At 46.6% G+C, this 22,191-nt stretch overlaps 1 protein-coding gene across 4 annotated transcripts in view; it reads left to right on the top strand.

Moving 5' to 3' along the window:
* The first annotated feature begins 14,760 nt into the window (after nt 1-14,760).
* The window catches only part of ISOC2 (isochorismatase domain containing 2), a 28,590-nt gene continuing 21,159 nt past the window's right edge, over nt 14,761-22,191 (top strand). The window contains exons 1-2 of one of the 4 annotated variants that reach the window (XM_066606196.1): nt 14,761-14,899; nt 21,776-21,916. In XM_066606196.1, coding sequence (XP_066462293.1) covers nt 14,897-14,899; nt 21,776-21,916 — 144 coding nt within the window. In that variant the 5' untranslated portion in view covers nt 14,761-14,896. Of the gene's footprint in view, nt 15,004-17,112; nt 17,242-21,775; nt 21,917-22,191 lie in introns of those variants that run through there. The other 3 variants (XM_066606199.1, XM_066606197.1, XM_066606195.1) reach the window with 3 other exon arrangements.

Here is a 22,191-nt window from a genome sequence, read left to right as displayed (position 1 = left end):
CCCCTTCTCTCTTCTCTCCTCCTGTAACATATATAAAGGTTTCCACCATGTCCCCCTCTCCCTTCTCTCCTCCTGTAACATATATAAAGGTCTCCATCATGTTCTCCTCTCTCTTCTCTCCTCCTGTAACACATATAAAGGTATCCATCATGTCCTCCTCTCTCTTCTCTCCTCCTGTAACACATATAAAGGTATCCATCATGTCCCCCTCTCCCTTCTCTCCTCCTATAATTTATATAAAGGTTTCCATCATGTCCTCCTCTCCCTTCTCTCCTCCTGTAACATATATAAAGGTTTCCATCATGTCCTCCTCTCCCTTCTCTCCTCCTGTAACACATATAAAGGTATCCATCATGTCCTCCTCTCCCTTCTCTCCTGTAACATATATAAAGGTTTCCATCATGTCCTCCTCTCTCTTCTCTCCTCCTGTAACACATATAAAGGTATCCATCATGTCCTCCTCTCTCTTCTCTCCTCCTGTAACACATATAAAGGTATCCATCATGTCCTCCTCTCCCTTCTCTCCTGTAACATATATAAAGGTTTCCATCATGTTCTCCTCTCTCTTCTCTCCTCCTGTAACACATATAAAGGTCTCCATCATGTCCTCCTCTCCCTTCTCTCCTCCTGTAATTTATATAAAGGTTTCCATCATGTCCTCCTCTCCCTTCTCTCCTCCTGTAACATATATAAAGGTTTCCATCATGTCCTCCTCTCCCTTCTCTCGTGTAACATATATAAAGGTTTCCATCATGTCCCCCTCTCCCTTCTCTACTCCTGTAACATATATAAAGGTTTCCATCATGTCCTCCTCTCCCTTCTCTCGTGTAACATATATAAAGGTTTCCATCATGTCCTCCTCTCCCTTCTCTACTTCTGTAACATATATAAAGGTATCCATCATGTCTCCCTCTCCCTTCTCTCCTCCTATAATTTATATAAAGGTTTCCATCATGTCCTCCTCCTCCTCCCTTCTCTCCTCCTGTAACATATATAAAGGTTTCCATCATGTCCCCCTCTCCCTTCTCTCGTGTAACATATATAAAGGTTTCCATCATGTCCTCCTCTCCCTTCTCTCGTGTAACATATATAAAGGTTTCCATCATGTCCTCCTCTCCCTTCTCTACTTCTGTAACATATATAAAGGTTTCCATCATGTCCTCCTCTCTCTTCTGTGACATATATAAAGGTTTCCATCATGTTGTCCTCTCCCTTCTCTACTTCTGTGACATATATAAAGGTTTCCATCATGTCTCCCTCTCCCTTCTCTCCTCCTATAATTTATATAAAGGTTTCCATCATGTCCTCCTCCTCCCTTCTCTACTCCTGTAACATATATAAAGGTTTCCATCATGTCCTCCTCTCCCTTCTCTCCTGTAACATATATAAAGGTTTCCATCATGTCCTCCTCTCCCTTCTCTCCTCCTGTAACACATATTAAAGGTTTCCATCATGTCCCCCTCTCCCTTCTCTCCTCCTATATATATATATATAATAGCTGAAAGCCCTCACTCACTCACTCACTCATTGACTGACTGACTGACTCGCCAAAAGTTCTCCAACTTCCCGATGTCGTAGAAACATGAATTTTGGCACGAGCAGAGATTATCTCCAAAATAGGAAAAGTAATTGGGTCCCAACTCGATTATTCAATTCTAGCGCAAAAGAATTGGCGTAAAAATTTAACGTACATAATCTAAATCTCTCACTTTCCAAAGTCATAGAAACTTAAAACTTGGCAGGAGCATTGATTATGTCATAAATAGGAAAAGCTAACGGGTCCCAACTCGATTATTCAATTCTATGCGCAAAAGAATTAGCATCAAAATTTTACGTACGGAATGTATTTTTCTCACTTTCCAGTGTCATAGAAACGTGAAATTTGGCACGAGCATTGATTATGTCATAAATAGGAAAAGCTAATGGGTCCCAACTCCATTATTCAATTCTATGCGCAAAAGAATTAGCGTCCAAATTTTACATACGGAATGTATTTTTCTCACTTTCCAGTGTCATAGAAACGTGAAATTTGGCACGAGCATTGATTATGTCATAAATAGGAAAAGCTAATGGGTCCACACTCGATTATTCAATTCTATGCGCAAAAGAATTAGCGTCAAAATTTTACGTACGGAATGTATTTTTCTCACTTTCCAGTGTCATAGAAACGTGAAATTTGGCAGGAGCATTGATTATGTCATAAATAGGAAAAGCTAATGGGTCCCAACTCCATTATTCAATTCTATGCGCAAAAGAATTAGCGTCCAAATTTTAAGTACGGATTGTATTATTCTCACTTTTTCCGGTGTCATAGAAACGGGAAATTTGGCACGTGCATTGATTATGTCATAAATAGGAAAAGCTAATGGGTCCCAACTCCATTATTCAATTCTATGCGCAAAAGAATTAGCATCAAAATTTTACGTACGGAATGTATTTTTCTCACTTTCCAGTGTCATAGAAACGTGAAATTTGGCAGGAGCATTGATTATGTCATAAATAGGAAAAGCTAATGGGTCCCAACTCGATTATTCAATTTTATGCGCAAAAGAATTAGCGTCCAAATTTTACGTACGGAATCCAATTTTCTCACATAGAAACTTAAAATTTGGCACGGGCATTGATTATGTCATAAATAGGAAAAGCTAATGGGTCCCAACTCCATTATTCAATTCTATGCGCAAAAGAATTAGCGTCAAAATTTTACGTACGGAATGTTTTTTTCTCACTTTCCAGTGTCATAGAAACGTGAAATTTGGCACGAGCATTGATTATGTCATAAATAGGAAAAGCTAATGGGTCCCAACTCCGTTATTTAATTCTATGCGCAAAAGAATTAGCGTCCAAATTTTACGTACGGAATGTAATTTTCTCACATAGAAACTTAAAATTTGGCACAGGCATTATGTCATAAATAGGAAAAGCTAATGGGTCCCAACTCGATTATTCAATTCTATGCGCAAAAGAATTAGCGTAAAAATTTTACGTACGGAATGTATTTTTCTCACTTTCCAGTGTCATAGAAGCGTGAAATTTGGCACGCGCATTGATTATGTCATAAATAGGAAAAGCTAATTGGTCCTAACTCGAATATTCAATTCTAGCGCAAAAGAATTAGCGTCCAAATTTTACGTACGGAATGTAATTTTCTCACTTTCCGGTGTCATAGAAATGTCAAATTTGGCACGAGCATTGATTATGTCATAAATAGGAAAAGCTAATGGGTCCCACCTCGATTGTTCAATTCTAAGCGCAAAAGAATTAGCGTCCACATTTTACGTATGGAATCTAATTCTCTCACTTCCTGATGTCATTTTATATAAAGGAAACGTCGCATGGTTACCTCCCGTGGTGTTTCCTGGGTAACACAGAGAACTACGCAAAATGGTGAACATATGTTTTTCCGGTATCTCTAAAGTAACCACGACTTCATAAGATTTCCGTGTGAACACCAGATAAACACCAGTACCAAATTAACTCGGGCGAAGCCGGGTATATCAGCTAGTAATTTATATAAAGGTTTCCATCATGTCTTTCTCTCCTCCTATAATTTATATAAAGGTTTCCATCATGTCTTTCTCTCCTCCTATAATTTTTATAAAGGTTTCCATCATGTCCTTCTCTCCTCCTGTAACACATATAAAGGTATCCATCAGGTCCCCCTCTCCCTCCTCTCCTCCTGTAACACATATTAAAGGTTTCCATCATGTCCCCCCCTCCCTTCTCTCCTCCTATAATTTATATAAAGGTTTCCATCATGTCCTTCTCTCCTCCTATAATTTATATAAAGGTTTCCATCATGTCCTTCTCTCTTCCTGTAACACATATAAAGGTATCCATCAGGTCTCCCTCTCCCTTCTCTCCTCCTGTAACATATATAAAGGTTTCCATTATGTCCTCCTCTCCCTTCTCTCCTGTAACATATATAAAGGTTTCCATCATGTCCCTCTCTCCCTTCTCTCCTCCTGTAACATATATATAAAGGTTTCCATCATGTCCTCCTCTCTCTTCTCTCCTCCTGTAACATATATATAAAGGTTTCCATCATGTCTTCCTCTCCCTTCTCTACTCCTGTAACATATATAAAGGTTTCCATCATGTCCTCCTCTCCCTTCTCTCCTATAACATATGTAAAGGTTTCCATCATGTCCTCCTCTCCCTTCTCTCCTCCTGTAACACATATACAGGTTTCCATCATGTCCCTCTCTCCCTTCTCTCCTCCTGTAACATATATATAAAGGTTTTCATCATGTCCTCCTCTCCCTTCTCTCCTCCTGTAACATATATAAAGGTATCCATCATGTCCCCCTCTCCCTCCTCTCCCTTCTCTCCTCCTGTAACACATATTAAAGGTTTCCATCATGTCCCCCCATCCCTTCTCTCCTCCTATAAAATTTATATAAAGGTTTCCATCATGTCCTTCTCTCCTCCTATATAATTTATATAAAGGTTTCCATCATGTCCTTCTCTCCTCCTATAATTTATATAAAGGTTTCCATCATGTCCTTCTCTCTTCCTGTAACACATATAAAGGTATCCATCAGGTCCCCCTCTCCCTTCTCTCCTCCTGTAACACATATAAAGGTTTAAGACACCTGTCCACAACCTCAAGCAGTCACACTCCAAACTCCACTATGGTGAAGACCAAAGAGCTGTCGAAGGACACCAGAAACAGAATTGTAGCCCTGCACCAGACTGGGAAGACTGAATCTGCAATAGGCAAGCAGCTTGGTGTGAAGAAATCAACTGTGGGAGCAATAATTAGAAAATGGAAGAGATACAAGACCACTGATAATCTCCCTCGATCTGGGGCTCCACACAAGATCTCACCCCGTGGGGTCAAAATGATCACAAGGACGGTGAGCAAAAATCCCAGAACCACACGGAGGAACCTAGTGAATGATCCGCAGAGAGCTGGGACCAACGTAACGAAGGCTATCATCAATAACACACAACGCGGCCAGGGACTTAGATCCTGCAGTGCCAGACGTGTCCCCCTGCTTAAGCCAGTACATGTCTGGGGCCGACTGAAGTTTGCTAGAGAGCATTTGGATTATCCAGAAGAGTATTGGGAGAATGTCATATGGTCAGATGAAACCAAAGTAGAACTGTTTGGCAGAAACACAACTCGTCGTGTTTGAAGGAGAAAGAATGCTGAGTTGCATCCAACGAACACCATACCTACTGTGAAGCATGGGGGTGGCAACATCATGCTTTGGGTCTGTTTCTCTGCAAAGGGACCAGGATGACTGATCTGTATACATGAAAAAATGAATGGAGCCATGTATCGTGCGATTTTGAGTGCAAACCTCCTTCCATCAGCAAGGGCACTGAAGATGAAACTTGGCTGGGCCTTTCAGCATGACAATGATCCTAAGCATACCACCAGGGCAACAAAGGACTGGTTTCGTAAGAAGCATTTCAAGGTCCTGGAGTGGCCTAGTCAGTCTCCTGATCTCAACCCCATAGAAAACCTTTGGAGGGAGTTGAAAGTCCGTGTTGCCCAGCGACAGCCCCAAAACATCACTGCTATTGAGGAAATCTGCATGGAGGAATGGGCCAACATACCAGCAACAGTGTGTGCCAACCTTGTGAGGACTTACAGAAAACGTTTGACCTCTGTCATTGCCAATAAAGGATATATAACGAAGTATTGAGATGAACTTTTGTTATTGACCAAATACTTATTTTCCACCATAATTAACAAATACATTTGTTAAAAAAATCAGACAATGTGATTTTCTGGATGTGTTTTCTCATGTTGTCTCTCATAGTTGAGGTCTACCTATGATGTCAATTACAGGCCTCTCTCATCTTTTTAAGTGGGAGAACTTGTACAATTGGTATCTGACTAAATACTTTTTTTCCTACTGTATATATGTGTGTGTTTCCATCATCTGCTCTCCCTTCTCGCCTCCTCTTATATATACTGTTTCCCCGAAAATAAGGCACCCCCTGAAATTTGCAGAAGTCCCAAATATAAGGCACCCCCCCTCCCCGATAGTAAGGCATAGTAAAGTGTGCAGGCAAGTCAAGAGGCCTGTCCCCTGTTGCCATCCCCGTTGTCTCCTACCTCCAGATGTATAGGTAGATCTGCAGGCAGTCTGCTGTTATCCTGTCCCTGATGTGCTGTACGAGTGTGCTGTTGTGAGCTCCCCTTGCTGGCTGGAAAAGTCCATACTGTACGTTCTGTTCCTGCTGTACATGTCTGCTGTGATGAGCTTCCCCTGGTGGCCGGAAGCTGCAATACCATCCCTGCTTACAAGTGGTACAGAAACTTCTGTCTGCAGACAGGTACGTTACTTTACAGCCCTTATTTTTTTATGGCTCTGTGTGTGAGTCAGGCACCCTGTGTGTAATTCTTAAGGCTGGGTTCTCACAGAGCGTATTTCCAGCGGAAATCTCGCAGTTTGGCCACAGCAATAAACAGCGAGATTTTTGAAGCGACCTGGCTGCATGCTTTTCCGTTTCTGTGGCCGGTGAATCCGCACCACAACACCGGCTTCTCCCAGCTTTGCCGTGACAGATTTGCTGTCCCATGTGGACGAGATTTCTGAGAAATTTCGTCCACAAAGCTGACCAATTGAGGGATTAGCGGCCACAGACGGATTTGCCGCGGCGAAATATGACACCCCCTGAAAATAAGACGTAGCACATATTTGGGAGCAAAAATTAATATAAGACGCGTCTTATTTTCGGGTAAACAGGGGGTATATATATATATATATATATCATCTCCTCTCCTTTCTCTCCTCCTGTAACATATATAAAGGTTTCCATCATGTCCCTCTCTTCCTTTCCTCCTGTAACAACATATATAAAGGTTTCCATCATGTCTCCCTCTCCCTTCTCTCCTCCTGTAACATATATAAGGCCTCCTTCCCACGAACGGATTTACGCCGCGTAAATTCGCGGCAAACATCCGCTGCGTTGCCCCCTGCTATTAGGTTCTATTGAACCTAATAGCACAATGCTCACGATGCCTAATTCCACCGCGGAATTTTGCACCGTGAAATCACCCGTCCTCACCCGCGGCATGCTCTATTTGCCGCGGGTGTACACGCTGACGGCTTCCATTGCAGTCAATGGAAGCCGTCCGTTCACGCTATCTCCCGCTGTAACACAGCGGAAGATAGCGTGAAAAAACGCTTCCCCACCTACCGCCGCACGTCATATGACGCGGCCGGCGCGTCACGTGACATGGCCGGCCGCGTCATGTGACGCGGTGGGCGTGTCACATGACGCGACGGCGGTGGGCGGGGAAGCGTCTTCACGCTATCTTCCGCTGGTAAGTATGGGGTCTCTGGGGGGCGCCGTGACGGGCTTCACTGTGGAATATTCCGCAGCGGAGCCCGTCACACTCGTGTGAAGCCGGCCTAAAGGTTTCCATCATGTCCCCCGCCCCTTCTCTCCTCCTGTAACATATATAAAGGTTTCCATGATGTCTCCCTCTCCCTTCTCTCCTCCTGTAACATATATAAAGGTTTCCATCATGTCTCCCTTCTCTCCTCCTGTAACATATATAGAGGTTTCCATCATCTCCTCTCTCCTCCTGTAACATATATTAAGGTGTTCATAATGTCCTCTCCCTTCTCTCCTCCTGTAACAAAACTTGTTCAAGGATTTTCACCCATGTTAAGAAGTCCTAAGAGTGTGTTCACAGGGGGTGGATTTTATGCACGGATGTCTGCAACTTTTCCACGAGTAAAATCTGCTTTAACCCCTTAATGATCAGGCTGCTTTGTATCTTTTTAAAGGCGTTTTGTCATTAAAAAAATTTACTCCCATATTCCAGCCCCCGTCAGTCTCCTTACCACATCTTTTTCCTGAGAACCCAGCTTGGTGGGGGGTAATTAAGTAATAATTACCTGAAAGCGCTGCGTAATAAGTTGGCGCTATACAAATACCAAGATTTATTATTTATTTTATTTTTCCTGGCTGAGCTTCTGCAGTGTCCCAGGTCACCTCACCTCACTCTGGCCGGTCGGCTTGTTATGAAGCTGGCATTCCTCATATTCCTTCCAGCCAGGTGAGTGAGGGTCCGGTCCCTGTGCTGTATTGCTCACTGGCTAGGAAGGAATTCTAATCTATTTTAGAAAGAGAGTGCATGATCAGTCTGTGCAGAAGCTCGGCACTCCCCCTCCAAGCTGTGAGCTGTGACATAGCGTAAATTGGCTAGCAGGAAGAAGACTACCAGCCAATTTATGTAACTTCACAGGAAGGAGAAGAATCAGGCAGCTGAAGGTGAAGTGACCCCCTGGACTGCAGGAGACCGGAAAAGATAGGAGAGGTGAAGATCTGGTAAATAGACTGACGGGGGAGGAATAGGTAAGTATAGTAATTTTCTTTTTTAATGACAGAACCCCTTTAAGGACCAGACACTTTTTAGGGATTTTACCTATGTAGTGGTTTAACTGCCCTATTTGTTTTTCCTTCAGCCACCAAAATTATTTTTGCTGTTTTTTTCCCATAGGGCAAATTTTTAAATATCTTTTTCACTGATTTGTTTTTCCAGTTTTTTTAGTTTTACTGGGGGTAAAACGCTAAAAAGAGATTTTATTTATTTTTAACATTTTATAGGTTTTTTTTAAAATTTGTAAATTTACCCTAAAATAAAGTATGGGAATGGGTTCCTCATTTTGTTTTGGACATTTTGATATGTAATACGTATGGTTTTGGATTACAGGGCGCTTACGGCGACTGTTTTGGGTTATTTTCTTTCTTATGTATATATTTTTATTTTATTCTGTCATTTTGTTTTACTTATTTATGTAATATTTTTTTTATTTTTACTATCTATGTCCCCCCATGACGTCATACAAGACCTCTGAGGGACATTCACATGGTCATTTTTTTTGTTTTATTTGACACTTTTCCGCTGTAGCTGGGGCATCTATAGGAGCTCCAGTTATAGGGAAAAACATCCCCAGTAGTGACAATAGTCACTGACAGAGCTGATCAGGGTCTGCTAGGACCCTGTAGCTCTGCTATGCCAGGGGATCCCGACGATCAAGTGACTGCTGGCTTCTGTAGTGAAAGAAACACTTCCACTTTCACTTTTTTAGTACATAGCACTCATTGAGCGCTGTATAATAATAATAATTTTTATTTGTATAGCGCCAACATATTCTGCAGCGCTTACATAGACAGGGGGAATACAGAGAGACAAAAGTACAAAAATTACAGAACCATGGTTACAATAGTAATCAGTTGATGGAAACAATAGGGGTGAGGGTCCTGCTCCAACGAGCTTACATACTTCAGATAATAGGGTGATACAGAAGGTAAACGGGTGGAGATGTGCAGGTATGGTGAGGTGGAGAGTGAGGGATGCTATACACATAGACAGTGGTCAGACATTTAGCTGTGTGACGGCAGAATCGTTATGACTGCAGGAGCGGTTTAAGACTGCTAGCAGGGATTGCAGTAAGTAGGTCAGGGAGCATGTTATCAGGCAGCGTACAGAGGGGTTTGTTTAGGGAATGCGGTATGCCTCCCTGAAGAGGTGTGTTTTTGGAGCATGCCTGAAGTTTTTTGAGTCCTGGATTCTTTGGTAGTGCGTTCCAGAGGACTGGTGCTGCTCTGGAGAAGTCTTGGAGGCGGGAATGAGAGGTTCGAATTAGAGGGGTGCGCAGTCTAGTTTCGTTAGCAGAGTGGAGAGCCCGGGCTGGCTGATGGATTGAGATGAGGGAGGCGATATAGGGGGGCGCTGCGCAGTGGAGGGCTTTGTGGATGAAGGTAGCGAGCTTAAATTGAATTCTGTATTTAATGGGCAGCCAGTGCAGTGACCGGCAGAGGGCAGAGGCATCCGAGTAGCGGCTGGACAGGAAGATGAGCCTGGCTGCTGCATTCAGGATGGATTGGAGAGGGGAGAGTCTGGTGCAGGGGAGGCTGATCAGCAACGAGTTGCAATAATCAAGGCAGGAGTGGATGAGGGCAACAATAAGCGTTTTTAGCGTGTCCACAGTGAGAAAAGAGCGGATTCTAGCGATGTTCTTGAGGTGCAGCTGACCTGTTCAGGTGAGAGATTGGATGTAGGGGGTAAATGAGAGATCGGAGTCAAGTATGACCCCAAGGCAGCGGGCATGTTGTCTAGGAGTTATGGTGGCGCCACACACTGTGATGAAGATGTCAGGATGAGGTCGGTTAGTGGAGGGTGGAAACACCAGTAAGTCAGTTTTACAGAGGTTTAGTTTTAGGTAGAGAGAGGACATAGTGTTAAAGACAGCGGACAGACAGTTGGTGATGTTTTGGAGGAAGGGTGCAGAGATGTCACTGGAAGAGGTGTATAGCTGGGTGTCATCAGCATACAGGTGGTATTGGAGGCCAAATCTCCTGATGGTTTGTCCAATAGGGGCTGTGTAGATAGAGAAAAGAAGGGGGCCGAGGACAGAGCCCTGGGGGACCCCAACAGCAAGGGGAAGAGAAGGAGAGGTAGAGCCAGCAAAGGAGACGCTGAAAGAGCGGTCAGATAGGTAGGAGGAGAACCAGGAGAGAGCAGTGTACTTTAGGCCGATGGAGCAAAGCATACTGAGGAGGAGTTTGTGGTCGACAGTGTCAAATGCTGTGGAGAGGTCGAGGAGGATCAGTAGGGAGTAATCGCCCCTCGATTTGGCTGTCAGTAGGTCGTTTGATACTCTTGTAAGGGGAGTTTCTGTTGAGTGTTGGGGTCGGAAGCCAGACTGTAGGGGGTCGAGGAGAGAGTTCTCTGATAGATGGCTTACAAGGCGGGAGTAAACCAGCCGTTCTAGTAGTTTGGAGATGAAGGGGAGGTTTGAGATGGGTCGGTAATTGGCAGCATCAGTCGCGTCCAGAGTCGGCTTCTTTAGCAGTGGACATATGATGGCGTGTTTGAAAGAAGAGGGAAAGATGCCAGAGGTCAGAGAGAGGTTGAATATAGTGGTGAGATGGGAGATGACCACTGGGGAGAGGGACCGGAGGAGGTGTGAGGGTCGCTAGCGCAGGTGGTGGGGCGAGCAGAGAAGAGCAATTTGGAGACTTACTAAAGAAAGTGGAGGCAGAAGGTGTTATAAACCACTCTTCCACAGGCACATGGCTCTGCTGCATGTAAACATACCATAAGGATTGAGAACCTGTTTTAACCACATAAGGGATTTTTACACGGGATGGAATTAGTTCTCATGATCTTTTCTGCGACACGTTTTCCCCGTGGGACTTGAATTCCGCACCTGTTAAAATCCGTGCATCTTTATTTCAAAACCTCAAGATTAAGGTCTCATGCCCACGGCCGTGTTGGGCTCCACAAGCAAAATACCGCAGCGGAGTCCGTCATGGTGCCCCCCAAATACCCCAATACTCCCCTCCAGATCTGCTGCGTACCTCCCGCATGACACTGCTGGCGTGCATGTGCAGTACAGCAGCGGAAGTATAGCGTGACGGGCGGCTTTCATTGAAGCTGTCCGCGCGTATTCCCGTGACAAACAGGACAGCATGTACATTGAGCTATGGCTGTGGGCATTAGGCCTAAATTTTTGAAATAGCTTTCTGCGGCAGAATTAATGACCCCTTGTGGAATTGTTGGGGATTTCTAATATAGGATTAAGGTGACCAGATTTTCCCAGGGTCAAAGCTGGACAGAGAGGTGTGGTCAGGGGCGGGGCTTATTACAATGTATGATTTTTACCTCCATCATTATAAAAAGGACCAGGCTGTTTCATTAAAGATCAGGAGGTACGCCAACTCTCTAAGGCCTGTTTCACACGGATTACAAAATCATTGCTTCAAATCGCATGTATGTGACGCTCAGGGTCTCCAATGGGTTCTTTCACATGAGATGTTTTGTAGCCTGAAAGATCCCATTTGAAATCCGTTGAAGAATGGATGCTTCTTAGAAGCGTAGGGCGCTGCAGAACCTCTTGTAAAACTCATCCCAGGACTTGTCAGCAGAATTACATTTTACCATAAGGCTTTCGGTGATTCCATTTCCAGTTGCGTCTTCTCGCTTGTCCACATAACAATGATGATTGTAACAAGCTGTGTGCTTCGCTGACGTACCTCCCGCCGCTGCTCGTTTTACTTCCGCATTGCCGAATTGAGACCTTAAGAAAAACGTGATCCTTCTTTTTGAAGACGCTTTCGCAGCCGCGGCATCTTTACGACGAGCTGTAGGCGTGGCTTATGCAGACGGAGCGGATTCCATCTGTGAGGTCGGCCGGCGACCCTGCGTTCCCTGTGCTGTGTATGACCGAGGCGGTTTTTTTTTTTTAATGTTTGTATTTCCGCCACCTGCGCTCAGTGATGATGTGGGCGCCCGCAGCCCAATCGCAATGTTAATTGAGGAGGGGCTGCTGTTTGGATAGCCTCTATTGACTTCAATGGAAGTCGTCCATGGCAAAATAGAGCATGCTACGATTTTTCCTCCGCTCATGGAATATGCAATTCGTATCCGCAAGTGTGATGCAAAAATCGAAAGTTCATGTCTTTCAACGTCCGTGTTTTTCTGCGGATCCTCCGTGCAGACGCCAATCACGAAATCCGCAATTAGAATCCATCCGTGTGAGATTCCTTGTAGAAAGATGTTTGGCAATGTCTCCCTTGCCACTATGCGCGATCGAAAATCATGACCGGACATTACACAATGGACATCACTGTCTGTCCTGGCTTACAACTCTGCGCTAAATTTGGATTCCCGCGGCACGTTCACACCGCGGCACAGTGTAGTATCTTGAGTAAAGCACTCACTGAATCTGTAATAGCAAATAAGTCTGTTTAAGGCTTACTTCACTCGGGCGAGCGTGAATCACGGCCCGATATCGCGCTCACCAACATGCAATGGCGGCTGAGCGCAGAGTTTCTCCTATTCTTTTCAATAGGGGGGACCTCGCATTGTGTGCGCCTAGCACGTCGAGCGATGCTGCCCATGGCCCCACTGAAAACAATGGGAGATGCGATGCGAGGGCACACCCAAAGATGGGACGTGCCGCGATTTGTTTCCCGCATTTCCGTGCAATATAATGCAGGCAAACATCCCTCACGTGTGTGACACTATTCAAAAGAATGGGGTTCATATTTGTGCATCTCGCAACGCAAACATCTTTACCAGCGGCCGGGTCAAGTGCAGCGCCACTGCCCTGGTGAGGCCACAACACTGGGAACCGGAAGCCGGGGAGCACTGATAGCGGGAAATCTATGGAGTAGGTGAGGGGGAGCGCCGCATGAAGTCAGCTGCAGGTACGCGGCTAATATCCACTCCAAATCTGCACCAATGGTAGTTTTTGACAGTTTTTTTTGGATGTGGAAATGCTGCGGAATTAGCGGTGGAAATTTCTGTTACGGACATTCTGTAGCATTTCTGTTACATGTAAACATACGCTAAGTAGGCTTGAGATGTGCTGCTACATGCAGAGTGGCCCCAGTATTAAGAGGGTCCCCTATATCAGGCCTAGTAGTAATAGTGTCCCCCCACAGTAGCCTCAGCAGTTATAGTCACCCCCACAGTAGCCTCAGTAATAACAGTGTCCCCTATATCAGGCCCAGTAGTAAAAGTGACCCCCACAGTCACTGTAGTAGTTAGAGATGAGCGAGCATACTTGTTAAGGGACAATACTCAAGCGAGTATCGTCCTTTTTGAGTACCTGCCCGCTCGTCAGAAAAGATTCAGGTATCGGGGGGGGGGGGGGGGGGGGGGGGGATGTCTCTCTCTCTTTCTCTCCCCCCCCCCCCCCCCCCCTGCTCACTCACTCCAACCCACCGCTCACCCCCGCCGGCACCCAAATCTTTACTGACGAGCAGGCAGGTACTTGAAAAGAACAATACTCGCTTGAGTATTGCCCCCTAACGAGTGCGCTTGCTCATCTCTAGTAGTAGTAATAGTGTCCCTTATATCAGCCCCAGTAGTAATAGTGACCCCCACAATAGCTGTAGTAGTATTAGTGTCCCCTATATCAGCCCGGGTAGTAATAGTGACCCCCACAATAGCTGTAGTAGTATTAGTATCCCCTATATCAGCCCCAGTAGTAATAGTGACCCCCACAATAGCTGTAGTAGTAATAGTGTCCCCTATATCAGCCCGGGTAGTAATAGTGACCCCCACAATAGCTGTAGTAGTATTAGTGTCCCCTATATCAGCCCTGGTAGTAATAGCGCCCACCTGAAATCGATATACTTACCTGCTCCAGGTCTACAAAGTGCTGCTGCTCCTCTTCTTGGCACTGCTGTGGTCGGAAGACTTTGCACCCAAATGCCTCCTCCCTTCTACTCTCCTCCTGCAGAACCAAGGAGGAGAGGTCAGGGAAGGATGATCCTGGGTGCACACACTGCTGTCAGTATGTGCATCCCGCAGCAGCACTAATGAGTGATTATCAGCTGGGGAGCAGCAGCACCTCGGCTGGTAATCCCCTTCATGTTGACCAGACATCCCAGAAGCAGGACTGTCCGCCTGAACTGAGACGTCCGGTCACCTTACGCCCGCAGCGCAGATGGGGATTGTGACAAATAATGCGCATTCTGTTGCCTTTGTAAGCATGCAGTGCGCTCTGCGGGACGGCTGGGGGATAGATGGTTTTTCCTGCAGACTGTAATTGCAGAATTCCATCTCCTGTGTGTTAGAGATCCACAACAACAGTTACACAAGACGTCCTGAACTCCGCGGCAGTTTAATCCGGAGGTTTTGAAGTAAAGACGCGCAGATGGTAACTGGTGTGGGAAGCCCCACAGGGGTAACATGGTGAGGCAGAAATGTCCGCACGGACTGATCCCGTCCAGAGCACCACGAGCCTGGCTCCTCCCACACACGTGACTGATCACATGACTGTGACATCACCGCAGGTCCTCTCATCCTCCGGGTTCTGATGGGGGTGGTAGTTGCAGCTGGTGAGTCCTCCAGATACATGGCTGCGCTGTACGGCCGGCCGCTGCGATCCGGCATGTAGTTCTCATGGTTAGTGACAGTTTATCATGTGATTGGTCACTTGTGATCATGTGACCCCTGCTGGGGACTAGAGAGTGCGGATATAGTCAGCAAGGAGGAAAGTCACCTGGGAGGTAGGAGGACTGACGGACGGACACGGCGGCGGCTGATAAACGTGGCATCGTCCGCTTCACGTGACGCACAAAGTGTCACTGAAGGCCGCCTGCAGACGAGCGGGTCGGATCCGGCGGCGAGAATTCTTGCCGCGGGACCCGACCCGAGCGCCTGCAGAGACGAGCGCGTACTCACCCGCGCCCGGCGCATGCGCAGACCGGAGCCGGCGGCTGGGTGAGTGACGTTCTTGTGCGAGGCTCTGCGAGCCCCGCACAAAAATAGGACATGCCGCGGTTTGTTTGCCGCGCGACATTTCGGCCTCATGTCCACGGGATAATTGTTATTTAAAATCCGCAGCGTTTTTCCCGCAGCGTGATCCGCGCCCCATAGGGATGCATTGGACACCTGCAGGTAGTTAAATACCTGCGGATGTCATTTTCCCTTCAGGCGCGGATTGCGTGTGCGGGAAAAAAAACCGCGACATGCTCCATTTCAGTGCGGGTCTCCCGCAGGCTTCTATTGAAGCCTATGGAAGCCGTCCGGATCTGCGGGGGACCCGCACCAGAATTAAACTTACCTGTCCGGACGATGCGGATCTTCCCTCCGTCGCGGCCGGATCTTTTTTCTTCGGCCCGGTGGATGTGCCCGGCGCATGCGCGCGGCACGCCGCCGGATTGCCAAGCACATCCGCCGGTGCGAAGGAAGGAAGATCCGCAGCGTCCGGACAGGTGAGTTTAAATCTTATTTTTAGCCTCATGTCCGCGGGAAAAGAGGGATCCGCTGCGCATTCTGCATGGAGAATCCATAGCAGGCCTGATTTTCCCCGTGGACATGAGGCCTAAAACTTTTTTTAAAAGTTTTTTAGTACATTAAATAGCACCATTTAAAAATACAACTCGTCTCGCAAAAAACAAGCCCTCATGCAGCGACGGCGATGGATAAATAAAGGAGTTATTATTTTTTTAAAGGGGGAAGGAAAACAAGAAAATTGAAAAAAAAGGGGGCTGTGTCATTAAGGGGTCATGGGGTCGTACACGGCCCCTCCCACTGATCTCGAGATCAGGGGCCCGTATTCCCTCTCCGTTTTACTACAGGAGTCCCATCTGTTCCCCCGCAGTGATGTCAGCATGAGAGGAGCGCTGGCTGAGCATCACTGCCGGGCAACATAATTTCGGACATACCCGAGCGATTCCCGGCAGCCCCAATGAAAGCAGAGCGTCAGGGTGCTCGCGCGACCAGCGCTCCGGTCTCCTCCTCACTGGGGGGTGTGGGATCCCCATTCTCAAGGATCTGTGAGGCCACCAATCAGCAAGTATAGGGCCGTCCACACTGGCCAATGTTCAACCGTGAAACGTACCCATTTATTTTTGTCCAAAAACGGATGAAACGTATGAGAATCTATCCAAAACGTATGAGAATGTCGGGCTGTATGTTTCCGCACGCTGTGATGGGGGAAAACAGTGTTGAACTACAAAACTTTATTTAAAAAAAAAAAACCGTTCAGGGCTCAGGCAGACGGATGTCGCCGTGTGGTCGCGGTGCTGAAGGCTCGTTAATCTCTATTGTGCCGCTCACACCGGCGGGTTTTTGTCACGTGGGCGGGGAAAATCCCAGCGTGTCCTGTTTAGGTTCACATTACACACCAATATAGTCTCTGGGGAGCGAACACGCGTGTGCCTGCGCATTCAACACGTGAAAACTACACACATGACACGCCGGATACGTGCGCCCGTGGGAGGGCGCCCCGACGGTGACAGACATGCACATTCTCCCCATGATAGCGGATCAGTATGTCTACGGCGAACACGATTTTAAAAGCGTAAATGTATTCCTAAAATCCACGTGTTTTTGTAGGTCTCTCACATGTATGTAAATGGCGCAGTGGGCGCCCCTCATCCCGTCTCCAGTGACGGGAGAACCTGAGATCCCGCTACACCCCCCTCAGTCGCTCCGCAGCGTGCGAGCAGACATCCTCCGGCCTCCTGCGCAAAAAAACATGTTTCTCACCAATTTGTGAATCCAGGATCCGGCGCTCTCATCCTTCACGGGATGGATTAACACGGCGTAAGCTGCACCCGCACGCCAGTACTCACTAATAATGAGCGGGCGCTGCTCGGCGCAGTCCGTGTTTGTGGCCCACTGGGTCACGGTCGCATCTTGATGTCACGGATACAAACCACTGCGGTGCGAAAGATGTGGAGATGAACGAGCTGCCTGTCGCCCATAGCAACCAGTCACAGCACAACAATAATGCTGAGGTAAAGTGAAAGCTGCTCTGTGATTGGTTGCTGGAATGAATGCGGCTCTGTGATTGGTTGCTGGAATGAATGCGGCTCTGTGATTGGTTGCTGGAATGAATGTGGCTCTGTGATTGGTTGCTAGGGGAAACACATAGTTTTCATCAACCTGCTCCATGTAATGCAAATACATCCAAAACCAAGTCAAAAAGATATGGCGCTCGTCCCGAAGTCCTCGCGCCGTCAGTACTTCCTTCACCGGGCACCTAGCGGTCTCTATACCACTTCCGCATCGCCAGACCTGCGGCGCTGTGCGTACTAGAGGCTGACAGGTGAAGGAAGAGCTAACAGCTGAGGGCTTCCGAGGAGATCGCCTCCGCTGCTGATTTCGGGCGGACGCAGCGCGTTGTCAGTCTGTGTCCACTGATTTAGCCACGGCAAATCCACAGCATTTCTGCCACGTGTAAACATACCCTGAGGGCAGGAATAGACGGGCGTAAGCGCATTCTGGCCGCACAATCACGCGTTTGTACGGCTGAAATGCACTTATGCCCACATGTTTTGCCCGCTCTGGCGTGTATTTGCACCACGTGTTTGCGCACACAAATCAGTACGCACCAAATCACGTTGACCGCCTCTAACTTGCGATCGTATCACGTGAAAAATACGCTGATGTGAATGAACCTATTGAAATCAATGGATTCTATTCACTGCGTAAATACGGGCGTGCGAACGACCTTGTGGAGGATGTTCGGGTTTCCTAGTGAGAGAATCGCCGTGCTGTTTATGGTTGACGGATACCGGTGTCGCTAGTGCTGTGGGTCTCCATTTCCTCCTAGGAGCGACACAGAAGAAAAAACAGATGCGCCGGATCTGGCAAACGGCACCAGACGGACACCATTGAGTATAATGGGGTGCGGGTAGTCACCCCACATTTCCCCGGGTGAAGTAAAGCAGCGCGTTGCGCTATTTCATCCAAGACCTGCGTCCGTATAAACACAGCTCCAAGAGCAGATGCGAACCCGGACTTCAGCCATTTTCAGATGAGCGCAGTCGTAATCCGTGTTTGGTTTGTGTTTTGCGATCCGCAATATGAAGCTAATGAAAAACTCTAAATCCATTTACATGGTTGTCATTTTTCACGGTTGTATTTTAACCCCTGAACGACCGCCCATACGCCGTTTGCCGGCAGTCATTAAGGGGCCTTACTCTGAGGCATGCACCTTTTTATGGCGCTGTATTAAAAGCCTGCCGCGGGTCTTCTGGGGCGTGGGCGCTCGGCTGTCAGATGACAGATAACAGCGGGGACTGAAGAAAACAACGATACCTGCTATTTAACCCTCTTCATATGACAGATACCACAGTCAATGCGACCGCGACATGTAAAGGTCTGATAGAGGGAGGGGCTCCCTCTGTCACCCATCGGACCCTTGCCATGTGATTATGGGGTCCGATGGGTTGCTATTAGAGATGAGCGAACCTACTCGTTTCGAGTAATTACTCGATCGAGCACCGCGATTTTCGAGTACTTCCGTACTCGGATGAAAAGATTCGGGGGGCGCCGGGGGGCGGAGCGGGGGTAACAGGGGGGAGCCCTCTCTCTCTCCCACTCCCCGCTGAAACCCCCCACTCACGGCGCCCCCCGAATCTTTTCGCCCGTGTACGGAAGTACTCGAAAATCGCGGCGCTCAGGCGAAAAAGGGACGTGGCCGAGTACGCTCACTCATCTCTAGTTGCTATGGCACCCGGAGGATTGAAGACGGCCTATGAGCCTCCATCTGTTACTGAGCTTCATAGGCTTTATAATACACTGCAATACTGAAGTACATTATAAGAGCAATGAAAAATGGTGAAATAAAAATCCCCTGGTTGGGACAAAAGTAAAAAAAAAAATAGTAAAAAATTCAAAACCCCACCTTTACCCCCTAAGACTAGCTTCACACGGGCGAGGGCAATGTCGTACTTTCCACCATGTGAAAACCCCATGGATGCAAGGCGTTTTCATGTGAAATCAGCCTGGCATCGTTACGGGGAATCCCTTCATCCCCACGGGATGTGAACCAAGTACAAGAGGTCATTCTGGTTCTGTATTGTGAGTCAGGCCCCGCCCCCGCTGGCGTTGGCCCTCGTTAAGCGTTGCCGTTTCTGTGTTTCATTTGTGAAGCAGAGAAACAGAAAAAAGATGAAACCATTTGGGGTTTTTTCTCCATTGATCTCAATGGGTTCTCAATATAAACCTAAATATTTCCGTTTATTTCCGTGTTTTAATAGGAATAAATGGTGCGACTGACGGCTGTTTGTTGTGTTTAAAAAAGGGAAATATTTCTTTTTTTTTTATTGAAAATCCATTAAAATCTACAAACAGAGCAGAGAAATGGAAATGGTTAACGAAGGCCAGCGCCAGCGTGAGCGAGCCCAAAGAGCGGATAACCATTGGAGGGGGGAGGAGCTAAAGTTACAGAATGAGGGAAATTAGTAACAAAATGGACAAAACATTGGAGTTACAGCTCTGAAATATCAGTTACTGTGAAGGAGGAAGAGATCGCAGCTCAAGTAACGACTGGCGGTAACGTAAAAACGCGCCATATATCTACATGACTCAAGGTGCTTTCACATCTGCGGTCGCGGTTCCGTTTTCCTGCTCCTTTATTGGAGCATGGAGGGGGAATCCCCTGAGCGAACAGACCCATCTTATGACGGAATCGGCGCCAAATGGACCCCAATGACCTTAATGGTTTGCGTTTGGTTTCCGCATTTTACTGGACGACAAACTCTTGTATGCAGAACTTTTTCTTCTACCATTTTGTGCCGGATCTCCGACAGAACCTCAGAATGGAGCTTCCAGCACAGATGTGGAGGCGTCCGAATATATCAACCAGCAAACCAGAAGCAGGAAATTCCAAACCAACTTTATTAACCCATTTGGGACCAAGCACTGTAGTAATGAGTTAATAAAGTTGCTAAAAGCATTATTTTAGTGTAAATATACTTAGTTTTTTTTTTTATTATCTCCCGCCCTGTCTCGCCTCCTTCCCTCGCAGAGAGGGGCAGCGTATATCGGCCGGGCATGAAAACCCAGCCGATATACGTCCATGTGAATAAGCCCTACATGTTTAAAAAAAAACAAAAAAAAAACATTTTTTTTAAAAAGATTTTTACCCCAAATAAAACTAAAAAACTGAAAAAAAAATCTGTAAAAAGGATATTAAAAAAATCACCCTATATGTCACAAAAAATGCAGCAAAAATAATTTTTGTAGCTAAAGGAAAAAAAAATAGGGCAGTAAAATCATCACATGGGTAAAATCCCTAAAAAGTGTCTGGTCCTCAAGGGGTTAATAGATTAATCCTCATATAGAGCACACACGTGTAAAAACTCAAGGCCCGCGGGCTGAATCCGGCCCCCACCGTCATTTTATGTGGCCCATGGGGTCCAGACACAGAAGGACCGGCTCTCCACTTTCCCCAGAGGATGTAGTCAGCGCTTGGCAGAGGGGGCAGTGCCAGCACAAGGAGCCAGTGCCATCTTGAATTCTGAGCCTCAGCGCACTCTTCCGCACCGCTCTGACCAACAGCTCACAGGGGGTGGCTCAGCACTGACGGCCCGACCCGGGCGCCCTAGCCACCTGCTAAAGGATGAAGCTTAATGCTAAAGAGGTGGAAGGGTAGAAGCCCCATCACAGTGCGCAGAGCTCCGCAGCCATGTAAAGCAGTAGGTACATTTAGGGCTCATTCACACAGGAGTCTGCCATTTAAGTCCATGAAATATGCAGCGTTTTCACAAACCAGAGCCGGGCGTATTCGCAGCGTATTCGGACCCTTTTGCAGGGTTTGCACATAATGACTGTATTTTTCAAGTGTATAAAAAAAAAAATACAATAAGGCCCCGCAGATTTATCCTTTCTTTATGCGTAAATCCGCGATCCCGTGGACTTTAAATGCCAATTATGATCCATAATACGGACCAAAATAGGACATGCTGATTATTTTAAATGCAAGTCTGAATATCGCAATGCCAATCAATGGCGGTTAAAATACGCACCTAATACAGAATGCATGTGAATAAGCCCCTATAAACAGCCCTCCGAGGGTAACTGTAATGCTGATGTGTCCTCCTGATATAGAAGCTGATTGTTTAACATGGTCAAGTCAAACTTAAACGGAATGTGTGATCAGAAAGTGCCAACCTGTTTAAATCACGTTTTTATGTTAAGGCGCATTTTCACTTGCAAGGTAATTATGTGACTAGTATCCTTCAGTTACCACTGGTTTTCACCTCCGCTGCTGTAATTGTCAGTTAACCCCAGCAGTATATCCAGGTGAATCTCTCACCCACCCCTCTGCTGTCCATAGACTTCTATAGACAGAATGAGTCATCACTCTCCTCCATTTCCTTGTTATCTCTGTCGCTAGAGCTGTACTTCACTTGACAAGACGCAGTATATATTTGCAGTTTTGCTAATTATCACAAATAATCGTTACATACGTTGTCTCAGTATGGTGACTCTTCCTCTTCATTGGTCTATAAATTTATTTATTTTATATTTTTTTCCTAGATAAAGACAATGTCGCTCGGCCGCTTAGGAAAGCTGCGTCAGCAGTCCAGTGTCCTGTTTTTATGTGACATGCAAGAGAAGTTCCGACCCAACATCGCCTTTTTCAATCAGATTGTGTCTGTGGCAGCCCGAATGCTCCAGGTAAAGAAAACAAAAAACCTTAAAGAGGTTGTCTGGGACTTGTGATACTTTTAGAATTCTACAATGGTAGAGTTGTAAGGGACCTCCAGGGTCATCGGGTCCAACCCCCTGCTCAATGCACTAAATCATCCCAGACAGATATTTGTCCAGCCTTTGTTTGAACACTTCCATTGAAGGAGAACTCACCACCTCCCGTGGTAACCTGTTCCACTCATTGATCTCCCCACTGTCTAATATCTAATCTGTGTCTCCTCCCTTTCAGTTTCATCCCATTG

This window comes from Eleutherodactylus coqui, chromosome 6 (genome assembly GCF_035609145.1).
Source record: "Eleutherodactylus coqui strain aEleCoq1 chromosome 6, aEleCoq1.hap1, whole genome shotgun sequence".
Classification (NCBI taxonomy): Eukaryota; Metazoa; Chordata; class Amphibia; order Anura; family Eleutherodactylidae; genus Eleutherodactylus; species Eleutherodactylus coqui.
The sequence above is the reverse complement of the archived record's forward strand: the minus strand, read 5'-3'. Positions and strand labels throughout refer to the sequence as shown.